The sequence below is a fragment of the Heptranchias perlo genome, chromosome 4, assembly GCF_035084215.1.
Source record: "Heptranchias perlo isolate sHepPer1 chromosome 4, sHepPer1.hap1, whole genome shotgun sequence".
Classification (NCBI taxonomy): domain Eukaryota; kingdom Metazoa; phylum Chordata; class Chondrichthyes; order Hexanchiformes; family Hexanchidae; genus Heptranchias; species Heptranchias perlo.
Window position 1 is genome coordinate 86,112,795 of NC_090328.1, and position 18,005 is coordinate 86,130,799.

An 18,005-nucleotide genomic window follows, 5' to 3' on the forward strand; every position below is an offset into this window, starting at 1 on the left:
CCCTAAGTGCATTACCTCACACTTCTCCGGGTTGAACTCCATTTGCCACTTTTCCGCCAACTCCACCAAACCATTGATATCTTCTTGGAGTCTACAGCTATCCTCTTCACTATCAACTACACGGCATTTATTGCCCATCCCTAATTGCCCTTGAGAAGGTGGTGGTGAGCCGCCTTCTTGAACCGCTGCAGTCTGTGTGGTGAAGGTTCTCCCACAGTGCTGTTAGGAAGGGAGTTCCAGGATTTTGACCCAGCAACGATGAAGGAACGGCGATATATTTCCAAATCTGCAAATTTGCCAATCATGCCCCCTACATTCAAGCCCAAATCATTAATATATACCACAAACAGCAAGGGACCCAACACTGAGCCCTGTGGCACACCACTGGAAATGGATTTCCATTCGCAAAGACATCCATCGACTTTTACCCTTTGTTTCCTGTTACTGAGCCAATTTTGGATCCAATTCGCCACATTTCCCTGTATCCCATGGGCTTTTTTTTACCTTTCTGACCAGTCTGCCATGTGGGACCTTGTCAAATGCCTTACTAAAATCCATGCAGACAACATCCACTGCACTACCCTCATCAATCCTCCTTGTCACTTCCTCAAAGAATTTAATCAGATTTGTAAGGCATGACCTTCCCTGAACAAATCCATGCCGACTATCCCTGATCTAACCATGCCTTTCCAAGTGACAGTTTATCCTATCTCACAGTATTGATTCTAATAGTTTACCCACCACCGAGGTAAGACTGACCGGCCTATAATTGTTCGGCCTTTCCCTCGTACCCTTTTTAAACAATGGTACTACGTTTGCAGTCTTCCAGTCCTCCGGTACCTCCCCTGTATCTAGTGAGGATTGGAAAATGATCCTCAGAGCATCCGCTATTTCCTCCCTGGCTTCCTTCAATAGCCTAGGAAACAATCCATCCGGCCCTGGTGACTTATCAACTTTCAAGGATTTCAGTCCCTCTAGTACTTCCTCTCTCATTATGTTTACCTTATCCAATATTTCACACCTCTCCTCTTTAACTACTACGTCCGGATCATCCCTTTCCTTTGTGAATACGGAGACAAAATATTAATTTAAAACCCTACCCACATCCTCTGCTTCTACACACAAGTTACCCTTATCATCCCTGATAGGTCCCACCTTTTCTTTAGCTATCCTCTAGTTCTTAATGTACTGATAAAACATCTTTGGGTTTTTTTTAATCGTACTAGCTAATATTTTTTCATGCCCTCTCTTTGCTCTCCTTATTTCCTTTTTTGCGTCATCCCTGTTTTTTCTATACTCCTCTAGGCTTTCTGCAGTATTTTGTTTTCTATGACAGTCATAAGCTTTCTTTTTCTGCTTTATCTTGCCCCATATACTTCTGGACAACCAGGGGGCTATAAATTTGGCAGTGTCACCCTTTTTCTTTGAGGGGACGTGTCTGCATTGTACCCGTGGAATTTCACTTTTTAGTGCCTCCCACTGGCTTGCCACTTATTTCTCCTCAAGTAGTTGTGTCCAGTCCACTTCTGCCAAATCACCACTTAGTTCTGTAAAATTTGCCTTCCCCCAATTTAAAACGTTTACTCCTGATTTAACTCTGTCCTTTTCCATAATAATGCTAAAACTAACTGAATTGTGGTCACTATTCCCAATATGGTCACCCACTGTCACTGCACCCATCTTCATTTCCCAGGACTAAATCTAGAATTGCATCCCCTCTTGTTGGGCTTGTCACATACTGGCTAAAAAAGTTCTCCTGGACACCGATCAAGAATTTTGCACCCTCTGTGCCCTTCACACTGTTTGAATCCCAGTTGATGTTCGGGTAGTTGAAGTCCCCTACTATTATTGCCCTTTTATTTTTGCACTCAGAAATTTGCCAACATATTTGTTCCTCTATCTCCCTTTCGCAATTGGGGGTCTATAGTACACTCCTAGTAGTGTGACTGCCCCTTTTTTATTTCTTAGCTCAACCCATATGGCCTCGATTGATGATCCATTTAGCATATCATCCCTTCTCACAACTGTAATTGATTCTTTAACCAATAATGCTACCCCTCCTCCTTTTTTATCACCCACTCTATCCTGCCTAAAAACTCTATATTCAGGGATATTGATCTGCCAATTATCCCCCTCTTTAAGCCAGATTTCCATTATAGCAATGATAGCATGCTGCCTTGTGTCTATCTGTGCCCTTCACTCATCTGCTTTGTTTGTAATACTTCTTGCATTGAAGTATATACCCTTTAACCCCATAAAATTCCTGTGCTGAACACTATTTAACCTTTGCTGCTTTTGCCTTTCTGAGTCGCTAACTACGTCACTAACTGCTTTTCTATTTCCCGTTTCCTGGTCTGAATTTGTCCTGTCTGTACCTGCCCTTTGGTTCCCATCCCCCTGCCATACTAGTTGAAACCCTCCCCAACAGAACTAGCAAATGCCCCCGCGAGTATATTGGTCCCGGTTCTGCTTGGGTGCAACCCGTCCAGCTTGTACAACCCGTCCCGCCTTTCCCAAAATCGGTCCCAATGCCTCAGGATTTTAAACCCCTCCCTCCAACAACATCTCTCAAGCCACGCATTCATCTGGTCTATTCTCCTATTTCTGCTCTCGCTAGCACGTGGCACTGAGAGTAATCATAAGATTACTACCTTAGAGGTCCTGCTTTTTAATTTATTTCTTAGCTCCCTATATTCCGCTTGCAGGACCTCATCCCTTTTTTTTACCGATTACGTTGGTACCGATATGGACCACGACCTCTGGCTGTTCACCCTCCCCCTTCAGAATGTCCAGCAGCCGCTCCGTGCCATCCTTGACCCTCGCACCAGGGAGGCAACATACCATCCTGGAGTCACGTCTGCGACTGCAGAAACGCCTATCCGTTCCCCTTACGATGGAATCCCCTATCACTATTGCTCTCCCATTCTTTTTCCTCCCCTCCTGTGCAGCTGAGTCATTCATGGTGTCACGGTCTTGGCTTTTGCTGCATTCCCCGCAATGACCACCGAACCCGACACCCCACCATGACAGACCCCCAATCGCTCCCCCATAACTGAGTTCCCCCTGTGACCCCCATGCTCACCAGTGCCCCCCTGCCAACCCATGCCCCTGTGCCCACCCATGCCCTCATGCCCCCCCTCCCCCATCTATACAAAAAGAGACTTACCTGAAGACCTCCTCTCCCTGGCTGGTCTTCCGTCCGACTGAGACCAGCCTGTCAATCAGGCCAGTCAGTCAGACGGCAAACCGACAAAAAAAAATAAAAGTCCTTACGTCAAAATCGTAAGGATGTCCGGGAAACTCATTCTTCTGGGTTTCCCGTCTGCAATTTGACCGCCCCCGCTCCCTTCCTGGCTCGGGGCCGAAATCATTGCCCATTATAATTTAATGGCAATGTGTCTCCCAGAATGCTGACTGAGATAAAAGGTCTGTGAGTAAGTTGAGTGTTGCAGTTAAAGTGTTGCAATACAGAAGCTCAGAACACTCTTAAAATAAAGCTAAGTACCGACCAGTAGTTAGCCATAAAAGATCGAAATAGATAACGCAATAGATTTCCTAAGCATTACTTTTCCAGTGACCGCATCGACAGGTAACCCCTAATTCTCTGTCAATGTCTCTTCAAATGGCTGCCAGAAAGTGAACATACTGGGCTGTGCTGATTCACTCTTCAATTTTTCCTCTCCCCTTTTTGGAAGTTCCTCACTTTCACAGTCCCAGATGGCCTTGCAGTCATTTCATCATGCAGAGAATTGGAGATACAAACCCATACCCTAATGTTATTAACATGAAATACCTCAGTAAACTCCGTAATACCAGAAGACTGCCTCTGTGTGCCATGTATAATGAAATTGTAAACAGGTTTACAATTTTTACAGTGTACAAAAGAAATCTTCACCCAATAATTTTATTTTAAACTCAATACCTGTTCTTATTCAACCATTCTGATGTAAGTATTACAATAAAAGTTTTCTTTTGCTTTTGCAGTGCAGCTTATATTTTGAATTAGAAATCAAAAATGCATACTTTATAAACACAAACTTCAAAGCAAGATATGAAGAAACATTTGTAAGGTATTATGTAGTGTACTGTTCTAGTGTGCCAATGTAGTGCATCACGGAATGGTGGTTTTGCCCACTGTGATTCTCCACATTGTAAGTTCCCATTCTCAGTTGGGCTGACAGATGGACGTATCAAGTGCCAGTCCACAAAGGGCAAACTGAGTCCCCCGTGACATTTTTGTCTACTTCCTACTGCACAGTTACACAGCAGCATTAGTAGATTTGGGTCCCCTAGATGCGCTCTGCTGAGAAATGAAAACAATTTTATTCCTAGTTCTTTGAGTTTGTAGAAAATAAAATGACTAAAATTCATGTCAAATCTTTTCAGAGTAGGCATCCTTCTGGCCATTCTGCACTAAGGATAATTTAGCCACAGTTTACCTTTATTTGGTAGGATTGCTCAGTGCACTATTTGCCAAACTGTCTACCAGACCTTTATTGCAAAAGGCATATTCAAAAATAAATCACATTCACAAAGAGGAATGCTTAACATACCTTGTCTTTGGCACTAAGTGTTTCCTCATATAATCCTGCAGACTTTATCTTGTTTCCCATGACCTCCAACTGCTCTTCCAACCACATGACCCGGTCACTGAGTTCTATATTGCACCCTTCCATCTCATCCAGCTGTAATACAAACAGAATGCAAAACAAAAAACAGTTCTTATAATGTTCCCCTTTAGGAAAAAAAGCTTGGTTTCTCATAATGCTCTACTTTCATTTGTAAGCAAAAATTACAACAGCGCATAGTAAGGTTATAATGGCCTATCTAATGCAGGCTGCAGTTTGCACTATGGGTAGTTCCTGCATATCAACTTAGACTGAATTTATGTTCTAATCCAGTATTGCCACAGTGTAGGCTTTTCCATCTGGAGTCATATGTCTCTATAACAAATACAGAGAATACTTTGGTGACATGGCAATACTTGATAAAAACTTACTGTAAAATATGTGTACAAGTCAATATTGAAGGCAAGTTTTAATGACCTGTAGTATATATGACAATGTCATTTTACTGGGTGGGCATGAAATCATTGGTGCAATTTTTACTTTCAATTTCATGTTAAATTATAAGCGCAGTTAAATGTTTTCTACGTATGGATTAAAATTTCTCTTTCATCTTCAAATAGGAATTACTCAAAGTTTATAAATTTAGATGACATTTTATCTGTTTGTCTGCACTGGGAGTTTATGTTTTTCTTATTGCATGATCAAGGTCAATGTCAATTTAGTTACACTTAGGCCATGATAAATGCTCTAAAGGATGGCTTAATCACATCTCTAGGTAATCATAAGGGTCAAAATAATTTTAATATATTATTATAAGACTGGTAAACATGATTTTGAGGTAAAGGAACTCCATAGGGATTTTACTTGTAGAACAAAATGTGATGCTCCTTCCAGAACACTAATCAGAGATTTTACATTGAAAGCTTGAATGGTCTCATTTGGTATTGTTGAGAGGCATTTGGCTGGATTCCATCCTCCTTTCCACTTTTCCATCAGAAAAAGAAATGCTTGACAGCCAAGAAGAGCTACACAATAGAGTTATTTGGGGGTTTTTCATATCACATACTAAAGCTAAAGCTGTCATTCTTGTTCCTGCTGTCGTAAACCCATATCCAAATTAAGTGGGCAAGACACCTTTTGAAATCTCTGCATTCTGTTATTTGTACACATTATTTAAAAAATAAGCAGTACTTATAGTTTTAAAAAATTGTAATTAAAAGAAGCAAAATCTTTGGAGATATCACAATATTGGAGACACAATGCAACATCTTGCAAAACAAAAGTTGAAAGTCTGAACCTTTTGTACATTTATATTGCATGTTTACACTTCAATACAACATGGTATATATAAAATATTGAGCATAACATTTTAATAAAACTGGATGAAGAAAATTTAGTTTACCCTCATATCAGTTTCTCTGTTCTGGTTTCTTTTAATTTCTATGGAATTGAATTGTACCATGCAAAAGCTTTAAGCCTAGAAATTCTGAGGGAAAAATTCGATAAGGGTCCGTTTTGGGCAGTGTTAGCGCACCCGCGCCCGACGGACCCTGGGCAGGCAAGTCGCAAGTTTGGACCCAACGGAGCACTTACCTGCAATCAGCATTTCTTTCCAGGCCTTGCATGTGGAATCAATGCAATTTGCACTTTCCACCACCAGAGGGAGCTCCATCTCTTAAAGGGAGGATGTTTCTGAGAAATCTCTTAAAGGTAGCTGGTACCTGTTATTTGCTGAAAATAACAATCTACTGTCTGCATGGAGTCTGAACAGAGATCAGACATTGCACACATAAAACACAGATGCAGATCCCATCCCTATGTTTACACACTGATGAGTTATGTTAAAACATTGAATAAAGGTTGCGCACTACTAAATCCCACATCCTCCAATCTGCCGATCTGAGTTGGCACCAGGCTGCGAGATTGCATGCAAGAGGTGGACAGAAGGAGGGCATCCTATATCCGCAGTGGTGGGGGGAAGGGGGGGGCAAGAGGCCCTCCAGACATATACTCAAAATGCAGTAGGAGGCAGAGGGGGTCAAAGTCAATGCCAGGTGCACAGCATCAAGAGCATGAATGCAGTGCAGGAAGAAGTTCAATGCTTTGACATGAATGGTCAAGGTGAGTGAGGTCAACTGTCAAGTGGCGTCTCCTACCAACTGCATCACACACTACACCCCCCATCACCCAAATACCAATAAACCCTTTCCATCAGTACTCAACTCTTCCAATCAGTTGCTTCCTCTCACCCTTACGCATTACCACTGTTTCAAGCTGCCCACCCACAACTTACAGACCACGCACACTGGCAGCTATTCAACCATGACAGGCACATCACACAGGCACACGTCCCACTTTCTTGCAGGAGAAGGTGGCGCATATCAAGAGGCAGCAAGTGGCCGTGGCATTTAGTCCCTCGAGCCTGTTCCACCATTCAATGAGATCATAGTGGACCTGTGACCTAACTCCATATACCCGTCTTAGCCCCATATCCCTTAATACCCTTGGTTCACAGAAATCTATCAATCTCAGATTTAACATTCACAAGTGAGCTAGCATCGACTGTCATCTGCAGAAGAGCGTTTCAAATGTCTCCCACCCTTTGCGTGTAGAAGCATTTCCTAACTTCACTCCTGCACGTCCTGGCTCTAAATGTTAGGCTATGTCCCCGCGTCCTAGTATTCAAGTCTAGGAGACCTCCAAAAATAGTTACAAATGTCTCGGCAGCCAGAAGCAATAATCCAGCCAGTAACCTGTAAATCCTGCATGGTCCCTTTAAATAGCGCTGGTGGGGGCTTCCTCCAGGCACTCTAAGACACGTTCAGATGGTCGGGGTTAAGACTGTGCGTTGAGTTGAGCATTAAGTCCCAAAATGGTGTCTATCACTTTAAATCAGCGTTGCACACTGATTGAAGCCATTTTCTCCCTACTTTACATGATTCCAGCGTTCGTTATCTGTGCCTGCACAAATTCCTATGCCAAGGTGGAGTCTGGCGCACATCATGCAGGAAACGTGCGTGCCCATCCGAAACAACGGGCACTACACAGCCCAATTTAGCGCCCCACATTCCCCGGGGGAGGGAAATTTGGTGGGATAGTGGTGGGGGCGGCAGGACTTAGGAGCAGAACGGGGATCCACCGAGTTTCTGCCCCATTTACTCTAACAAAATCCCAATCAGATATGGAATACTTCTACTGCCCACCCCCAGAGGGCAGGTGTGGGTTCCATTGTGGTGGGGAGGGGGAGGGCTTGCATTAAGGCATAAAGTTTAAAAGGCAAATGTCAATCTATTGCTCGCTGTTGCCACAGTGGCCAGACGTCGTGGGATGAAACAAGAAAAACATTTGTGCACCTTCTGATCTTTGGCTCAAGTGGCATATTGCTCCCTCTCTCAGACACTCCAAGTTTCTGTGAGGCAGGTGCTCCTGTTGTGCCGCATTGTGCTTGGGACCCCACCCATAATATTTCAATGACCCCGTCCTTGGGATTTGGGATGGGTTCAATAGCAGATGAAAGTGACAGGCAGAAATTCCACCCTGTTGCATTTCCAAATGGCTACACAGGATTTTTCCTCTTTAATGTTTTTATATAAAATTCCTCTGCCTTCTATTTTCACAATGGCATTAGCCCATTTAAAATAAGTAGATTAATTACATCAATAAAATAGCAAAGGAATTTTGAAACATGTTCGTTACTAATACCTCACACTCTGATTTCAAACCATGGGGGAAGATTTCCTCCTCTGTGTGCTATGTGTAACAAAATTGTAAATCCATTTATAAAAACCAGGCTTACAATTTTGTTACACATTGCATACAGAGGAAACCTTCCACCCTTACGTATCCATTTCCTTTATTTCTTGTTTTTTGTTCCTTATTTCCCCATTCTTGCTCGGTCCCTTATTTCCCCCTTTATTTATTTCTCATTCTCTTCAATGGGAAGGATTAGAGCAAAATTTGGCAGAGAAATTTGGCAACAAAAAAGTCCCAAAAATAAGAGTATTGTTTTTGGCAATTGACTAATAACATGGCATCATCAAATTCAGGTCCTTATGTCTTATGTTCAGGAGTGCGTCTGTACTGCCTAATATCTAATAAATATCATAACGTAACCCGGGGGCATAAAAATAGTACCCCCTTGTGATCTGAACTGGATGGACGTCATGGCAGGGGGGGGGTTGAATTCTCCTCTTCAGACACAGTTCTGGCAGGGCAGGATCTCTGCCTATCCTTCTGGATGCATCCCAACCCTAACCCATTGTGAACGGTCAGGATTCTTTCTGTATGCATGGTGGACTCCCAGTAGGAATCTAACCATCAAGAGTGAGCTTGCCAGTCTGATGGCAGAGAATCCCACTGGGGATGCCATTCCATTTCCAAAAGAGCCAGCAAGGGATCTTAAAGGGTCAGAAGCACCCTGAAGATGGTAGCAAGGTTTCCACTTAAGGTCTTAGCTGAGATTGAGACCTTCAGCAGGAAAATGTAGGACCCAAGTTGGAAGCTCTTTCCTGCTGCTTTCTGGAACCTATTGTCACCTTCCACATGGCAGCCCCAGGAAATGGCAGTGAGGCGGACAGAAGGCAAATCCCCTGGGAACCTGGGCCCTGCCAACCCCGTTGCCACTTATATGGCGGGCGGAGGAGTGGCCAGGAGCGGTCCCAGTCACAGCAGGAGGAGAGAAATCCTGGTTGGGGCAGTGAGGCAGCAGTAGGCCTTACTGCCTGCATTTTCCATCATCCTGCAGATTTCAGGCAGGATCGTGGAGGAGAAATTGCATCCATATCACTTGCACATGCACTTTCCTGCCTGAAATATTCCAGCCAAACTCTGACCAAGTGTATATCTCTGGTCATGCACAGTCCCAAATATGGGCAACTTCATCCATTATGTAATGGTAGTCCTTCATCAGGCCCTCATGTAGTGAAAGAGCAACCAGTGTCTCACAGCCCTTTTACATGCATCTCATTTACTGTGACTGGTTAAAGGAAAGGAGTTAGCCTATCTGCATCAAATTTAAATTAAAAACAGAAAATGCTGGAGAACCTCAGCAAGTCAGGCAGGATCTCTGGAGAAAGAAACAGAGTTAACGTTTCAGGTCGATGTCCTTTCGTCAGAACTGGAAGATGTTAAAAAGTTAAAGTTTTTAAGCAAGTACAGAACCAGGGAAGGGGGGAGGGAGGGGGGGGGAAAGAACAAAAGGGAAGGTCTATGATAGGTTAGAGGGCAAGAGTGATTAAATGACAAAAGGGATGATGGTGCAAGGCAAGGAGGGTGGTAATGGGACAGGTTAGGAAACAAAAGATTGGTCAGGAGTAGCTGTAAATGGCAACAGCAGAACCATTACCAGCACTTGGTGTCCAAAAAAATGGGAGCAGTGGTTATGATCTGAAGTTATTGAAATTAATGTTGAGTCCAGAGGGTTGTAAAATGCCTAAATGAAAGATGAGGTCTATTCCTACTATCTACATCGATGGTCACTGCATTACTCCCAGTCTCATGCCTTCCGGTTTGCATTTCAGCATTCCTAAGAGGCCATCAATTTGCCTTGTGGCCTACCTCATCACATTTGTCATAGTCCATACTATCGGCAGGGTTGACACAAGAAAACGCTGCAAACGCTTTTCGACTTAGTGAAGTCACAAATCATCTGGCCCATTCATAATTATTACACTTGTACTAACTGGTTAACAATTCAGATACTTGGATAAAACTATCAATATCATCTCTCTCTTTAAAATTTGAAACCAGATTCTAGTTAATAAAATGCTGGGCCCCGAGTTCCGTGACCCGACTTACTGAACTCGCTGCTGATGCTCATATTTGTACGATCGCCGTACGATCCTCCCTGCCAGAATTTCCTTTCTGTGGTTTGCCCAGGCAATGTTTAATGCCTAGGAGGTAAAGACAAAAATCCACCCCATTGTCTCAGTTCAAAAGAGTGAGGCTCCGATTTTAAAAGGGGGGCGGGTATGGTGCACGCGAGCCCCGAAGCAGGTGCTGCACCCGGAGAGTCCGGGAACGTGGAGGCCTGGCTGATCTTAATGTAAATTTGAATCAATTTTCCAGGGGTCCCACCCGCACCCAGCCAGATCCACTAACTGGCAGGCGGGAGGGGGAGTTTGGCGGCAGAAGGCCGCAACCGGGGATCCGTGGGAACAGTCCTTGGCCATCAGTTATGGGAGGGAGTACTCTGGAGGCGATCTGGGGAGAGGCGGCTCTGACTGCGATCGGGGGAGAACCCGGGGCAAGGGAGGCCCAAAACTTTCTCGTGAGGCGCTGAGGAGCATTAAAATTAAATTTGACAAACTTACCTGCTGGGTCGTCACTGCTCCCCTGCTCAGGCTTCCAACTAAAATTGCAGGACGGGACCCAATGACATAATCAGGCCCGATCTGTATATTTAAAGAAGGACCCCACTTCCTTCCTGCAGGTGTCTCTCTCACCTGCTCAAAAGAGCAGGTTAAAATCGGGACACGGCAGGAAGGCAGTGGGATCAGAGGGGGTAAGTGACTGGCTTCATTTTAACTGCCCCCACCGCCTGGTTTCCATCAGGTAGGGGGAGTTAAAATTGGGGCCTATGTGAGTAGCAACAAACTGGCTCTTCTAACTTTAGTACACATTCCTCCTCAGCCCCCTTCCCCCTCTGCCCTCCCGCATCATCTGGCTGCTGTGGTAATTCTAATCCCTTGAAAATAGGATTTAACTTTAATACCTTGAGAGCTGGATTTAATTTAATATAAATCGTACCAAGATCCAATCTGGAAAAAAAATCAAAAATTCCAAAATGTGACACAAGGCTACGAGAAATGCCTGCAAATGACACTCATATCAAAGCAGGTTGAATAATTAGCATATTGTAGACGAATACTTGTATTCTGAGTTAACACATCGTAAATGCTGAGGTTCTTTTGCATTTCTTGTCTCCTTAATGTATTTATTCTTTCAATGAGCATTCTGACTACCAACAATATATCAAGTTTTTAAAAGTATCTTTTGACTGATACAACAAGGGAAATCTAGCTCTCCAAGCTGCCCAAGCGAAACCAGTAGCTCCTATCTACCTTAACAACAATCTCTCCTATTCTTAGGATGTGAAAGGCACTATATAAATATAAATTCTTCTTCTTCCACATATGTTATACCAGTATAATATTTATTGTGTTGCAGCACTAGTTTTTAAAATAAAACTACCCTCTGTTAGATTATATTTTATTAGTTTTCCAAACAAGAAGAATGATTAAGGAACTTCTGAAAACAGGGTTAAATGACCTATACAAAATCTAAACTTGCTTTTTGGAAGGAGAACGATATCCTTCATTCTGTATTCCAGACCACCAAGCAAATGTAATCCTAAAAAAATCAGACTGTATGTGTACAACTACATAGTTTGCAAACCTCGCTGTTAAAGCTTTAAGCTAAAACTCCTATTTTTCAGTTAAATTTAGTAACCTTCCAAAGGAAAGTTAGAGGTACCAAACTGTTCATAAATTTGACTCTATAAAATGAAAACCTCAAATACTATGCATATTTGCAAATGACACTTTTACAAAATGTTTTCACCTGGTGATTTAAGAAAATGAATGCAATGACAACAACCCTTTATTACTGTCCCCACACATCAAAATTTTGAGTTTGCAACACTTCCGATGTTATGCTTCAAAGTATCAAAAATACTTAAAAAAAAGAGAAAGAACGCCATAAATTTCAAGCTGTCATGTGCTTCATGCATTTATGGACTGGCAGATGTCCACTGTGGTGGTTGGGAAGGATCAAAGCTTACTGCTGTGGTAACCTATGGGAAAAGCTGTGCCTGTGATAGAAGTTGACTTGCTCATGTAAGAGCATTGGACCTCTGGTATGCCCAGCTAGTAGCGTTGATGTCTCTAAATGCGGGTACTGGGATACTGAAGAAGTAAATATAATGCCTCAGATGTCGTTACACCTGCATTTGGTGTCTCTACATGATCTTGTTTTCCTCATCTAAAGCATAGAGCGCAAAAGAATTCCCATCCTCGGCAGTTCATTTGCTACGACTTCAATTCCAGCAGGAAGCTACATACTAGGGGATATTATGCAAAAATGATACCCTCCACACCAATAAAGACTGAGGCAGAGAACAAAATATATCAACTTTTCTAACAGAAACCTAGCTTTAAGAATCCAACTTCAGCGGGGAAGGCCAGTGGTGGATTAGTTATGCACTCATTTTATGAGAGAGGTGAGTGCCAAGGGATGGAACTTGCCCAAAGTATGTGAAATTCAGCAACAGACCTGAATACCCTAATTAGCATATTAAAATAAGGAGGCAGTGAGCACCAGTGCCACCTCCCTTTACCTAGCATTTTTCTTTTCTGTGAAACGTAGCACATTGCAAATTGGGTATTTGAAAACCTGATTTCCCAACCATTGCTCACACCCCCACCCCACCAGCCCGCCCCCAGCAAGGATCCATGGTACCAGCAGAGCCTTTCAAAATCAGGACTGTTGTGTCTTTACTGAAAATAATTGTGAAGGTGTACTGTGTATTTAATGTGATTTTCTGATGTGTTTCCCCATGTGACATCTGTACTAGTGTGTTATTATTTTTCTACGTTCCTACATAATGTACTATTGGAAGGAATAGCTGTAGAGGCTTCCTGAGAAGTCAGCTAAGGACCTGCTTTAATAATAAAAATAGAAAACGCTGGAAATATTCAGCAGGTCAGGCAGCATCTGTGGAGAGAGAAACAGAGTTACGGTTTCAGGTCGATGACCTTTCCATCTACCTCTATTGTGCCACAAATGGTCCTGCTGTATGCCTGAAATTACGATGGTAATTTTAACCTAACCCGCCCAATGGGAAACTGACAGGATTATTAACAATTGAAAATAAAATTCGGTGGGGTGTAAAATAGGTGGCTGATCCGATTTTGTCAGTTTCTCACTGGGCGGATTAGGTTAAAATTACGCCCAGCCTTTCCTATTCCACCCGCAGGGACCTGCTTGATTTTAGGGGCTTCTCCTGACGCACGTGCAAGTAAGGGACTGGCGATGACTTGACAACCACTCGTCTGCTCCTGTACTTCTGCTCATATACCTCTACTGGAGGTTGAGTCACTGATCTATATGAGCAGAAGCCATTGTGCTGCTGCAAAGTCTCTGAATCCCTCCTCAATTGCTGTCCCTAGCATGTTGTCAAGCCGGTGAAAAACAGGCTTCATCACTTCTTGGACTGTGAACCTCGACAGTCTCGGTGGGAGCATTTGTAAAAGTTGCTGCAATTGTGCTCACCCCTGTGATCTGAAAGCATGCCCTCTGAGTGTAATTGATTTTAACATTCTCATCCTTGTTTTGAAATCCCTCCATGGCCTCGCCCCTCCCTATCTCTGTAAACTCCTCCAGTCCTACAGCCCTCCGAGATCTCGGTGCTCCTCCAATTCTTGCCTCTTGTGCATCCCTGATTTTAATCGCTCCACTATTGGTGGCCATGCCTTCAGCTGCCTAGGCCCTAAGCTCTGCAATTCCCTCCCTGAACCTCTACGCCTCTCTACCTCTCTCTCTCCTCCTTTAATACGCTTCTTAAAATCTAGCTCGTTGACCAAGCTTTTGATTACCTGTCCTAATATCTCCTTGTGTGGCTTGGTGTCAAAGTTTGTTTATTAACGCTCTTGCAAAGTGCCTTGGGACATTTTACCAAGTTGTTATTGTTGTCATTGATACTGTAAGCTGTGTGACAGACACGAGTCTGGCCCTGAATTTCTGCCCTGAACAAAGTCACCTGTGTCAAAGGGGTGTGGTCGGGAAGTGCCTGGATCCACCTTCTGGGAACCTCTGCTCCTGACCCCACCAGTCAGGAGGGGGTTCCCCAATTTAAATAAAGATGGCGAGCACCTGTGCCAATACAGGTGCATCTCAGGCACCTGCCAGAAGGATGCAGGAAATAAGTCACTAACCAGCTGCTTGCCGCCCTGCCATCACCAGTGGTTAAGTAGAGGGCAGAGGTTGGCCTTCATCTACCCCCTTTATAAAGAAGCTGGAAAAAAAACATTTGTCCAAAATCTTCCGAGGGTCCAGGTCCTCAAGGTGGGCTGTGCTTCTGCTGAATTTTTTCTCACCTGGCATACCAAATTTGGAGCTGAAGAAACTTCTGGCCTGGGATTCCCCTTCACCAGCAATGCTCTCTCTGATGCGGGTAACTTTGTTTGAGACGGGCAGAGGTTCTGCCCCAAACAAAGCCTCGCAAAAAGAGGCAGTGAAGGCCAGGACCCAGTGTATCCAGGTCCTGATCTATTTCCCAGATCTTCCACCGCACTCCTGCAATGGGAATGCACCAGAAGCCCCACGGAAATTTAAGGCCATGAATTTAAGCTAGGCCAAATCACTGGGACTTTTAAAATTGCACCATGGCTGCTAATTCTGGTAAATTGTTCTTTGATCCTGAGAGCCATAGGTAGACCAAATATCCGATTCTGTTTAGAGAAATTGCATGTGAATGGCAAAAAGACATAATCTAGTCTAAGTAGCATTTGATATCATGTGACGGCTTGCTGACAAATGTTCCACTAAAGGAGGCTGGCTTGTCAGATGGTGAGGACGGTTGTTCGCTTCACTTCCCATCCACTTGGGTGATAAGAATAATTAATATTGATTCTTCAGTGAAAAGATTTCAGGTTTCTGTCAAAGTCCCTTGCCTATTGCAAACGTCTTCTTTTGATCTGAGGTGTCTGAAGTTAACCATATCTTCAGTTTACTTTTTTCAACCATCTAAATTCATAGCACAGCGGTGATGGAACTCCTTAAAGCTAAATCACATAAGTCTAAGTTTAAGGACTTTGAAAAAGGACTCTGTTAATTTCGAAACACTTAGCGCCAGAAATTCCAAAGCAGCACACTGCCGGGTGTGTGTGTGGAGGGATGGGGAGGAGGGAAGGATTGATTGGATTTCCAGAAGCCACTATGGCCTGGATTTGACCTTGTCCCAAATCATGGGGATGAAGACATTTACTTAGTAGAGATGTGTGGCCTGCACCTGCAGTGGCACACGAGGTCCCCGACCCGGTGAGGTGGCAAAAGCAAGAGCAGCACCCTGTCACTCCAAGAAGGGGACCCCGAGGTCTCAGAAATGCCGAAGAAAAAAGCTGCATCATTTTTCTGTTCCTCGGGGAGTGAGGGGGCAGGATTGAAAGGATAACTGATTCCTGTGCGATCAATTATCTTGCTTACTGGCAATCTTGGGGCTTTTTTAAGGCCAGCGTGGGGCCTACAGTAGGTTTCAGCAGGTGTAGTACCCGCAGCACCTATCAGGTGGTATACTGGGTGGAATTCCCAAGGTAGCCCAGGAACACCACCAGACACATCCCCAAAGCTGCCAGGAATTTTTGCCCTTTTGTTATTTTGGTCTGAATAATAACTTAAAGTACCTAGTGAAGCAATCAGAAAAGTACAGTGGCCATCCAATACCTCTTTCTAGTGTCAAATCGAGAAAGAGTAATTAATTTTTAATGCAGACTAATGCATTCACTTCATGTGTGAGGTGTATATATGTTTCAGTTCATAGAAGCCTGCCTATGGAAACAGAAATGTTTCTGTGAGCACAAGAGTACTGGGGGAAGCCTGAACTTTAACAAGCTGCTCAATGGCAGCCAAGATTTTTTTAATAGCAAGAGACTAGAAACTGTGGAGGAGCAAAGGGATTTGGGTGTCCATGTACACAAATCACTAAGTCCTAGTCAGACCCCATCTGTAGTACTGTGTTCAGTTTTGCACACCACACCTCAAAAAAGAAATACTGGCTTGAAGACTGTACAGCACAGATTTACCAGAATGATACCAGAGCTTAAAGGGTTAAATTATGAGCACAGGTTGCATAAACTTGGCTTGTATTCCCTGGGGTTTAGAAGGTTGAAGGGTGATCTAATTGAGGGGTTTAAAATGACAAAAGAATTCAATAGAATAGATAAAGAGAAGCTATTTCCTCTAGTGGGAGAGTCCAGAACAAGGGGGCATAATCTTAAAATGAGATCTAGGCCATTCAGGTGTGAAATTAGGAAACACATTTCCCCAAAAGGCAGTGGATGCTGGGACAATTGAATTTTCAGGACTGAGGTTGATAGATTTTTATTAGGTAAGGATATCAAGGGATATGGATCAAAGGCGGGTAAATGGAGTTGAAGTACTGATCAGCCATGATCTAATTGAATGGTGGAACAGGCTGGAGTGGCTGAATGGCCTACTCTTGTTCCTGTGTAACAGTGCAGGAAACCTTTGTTAAACGTTTCCCAACTGTTTGAATTTGGAGCTTTGCACTGGCACTAGAACATTTAAAAGGGAATCTATGGTTACTATGTTTAAGTAGGCTCCTTTTATCTTAGCTTCAAAGTCTGAATGTAATTAAATGTAATTAAATTGGTGTTGAGCCACTGTTGTTTAGAACCTTTATAAATGATTTAGAGGTCAGAATATCATCCCAGGTGTGTAAATTTGCAAACAATACTAAATTAGGTGGCAGATGGAATTCAACACAGTTAGGTGTAAGGCCATGAGATTAGTTACAAAAAGTAAGAATACAGATTATAGATTATATATTAAATGACAATGTACTTGAGGTAAACTAAGCAGGAAAATATTTTGGAGTTTTGGTGGATAGGTCATTAAAACCTTAAGTTCAGTGTTTGTAGGCAGTGAAAAAAAGCAAATAAAAATTTGGACTGTATTCTAAGGGTGTGACTCAGGAGGAATACTGGCCCTGAAAGTCCGTGGGCAATTACCATGGTGCAAACCAAATCTTTATTTATGGTATCATGTTCTTGCGCAATTTATTTTTGGAGGGATATTTATATTTTTTGCCTAGTCCACGATTTAGCATTGGAATGGTTGGGGAAGGTGAGGTTGTACTGACTAGATCAGAATGGGTCTGAAGTCTCTTCTCACCCTTCCTTTTGCTTGCTCAAAAGAATTTGATCAGAATACTGAGTTAATTACACTCAGTTGAACAGTCAATAAAAACAACCAATGTATGAAAAAAGTAACTTGTTGACATAGACAAAAAAACAGCTAATTGGTTTGCTTTCAGTTCATGGCAGAGTTTCTTATATATATTCTTAGACAATTAGGAATTCTTCTAGACGTTGTATGGAACCCATTCTGGGATGCTTTGAAGGGGAATGATCGAAAATACTAGATGGTCCTGGCAGCTATGAATTTCCCATGTTCATCGGAGGAGTGTGATGGCACTGAATTCTACATACTTTGTAGGTCTGTGAAGTCCTACTCAGATGGGTTTCTTCTGGTGATACACTAATCAGTATGATGACTGGGCTATATTATTCTCAGTTCAATTAAAGGTGGATCCTGTTTCCACGATGCTGGAATATCTCCTTTCCTGCGATGTGGTCCTATGGAGGGGATGTCTCTTGAACTTCCTTCTGAGACACTATTTGTAACAGAAAGACGAAACTG

At 43.1% G+C, this 18,005-nt stretch overlaps 1 protein-coding gene across 1 annotated transcript in view; it reads right to left on the reverse strand.

Annotated features, from left to right (window-relative positions):
* Window positions 1-18,005, reverse strand: part of LOC137320546 (coiled-coil domain-containing protein 192-like) — a 73,826-nt gene that overhangs the window by 30,048 nt on the left and 25,773 nt on the right. The window contains exon 4 of the mRNA XM_067982230.1: window positions 4,554-4,685. Within this exon, the coding sequence (XP_067838331.1) occupies window positions 4,554-4,685 (132 nt within the window). The remainder of the gene's footprint in view (window positions 1-4,553; window positions 4,686-18,005) is intronic.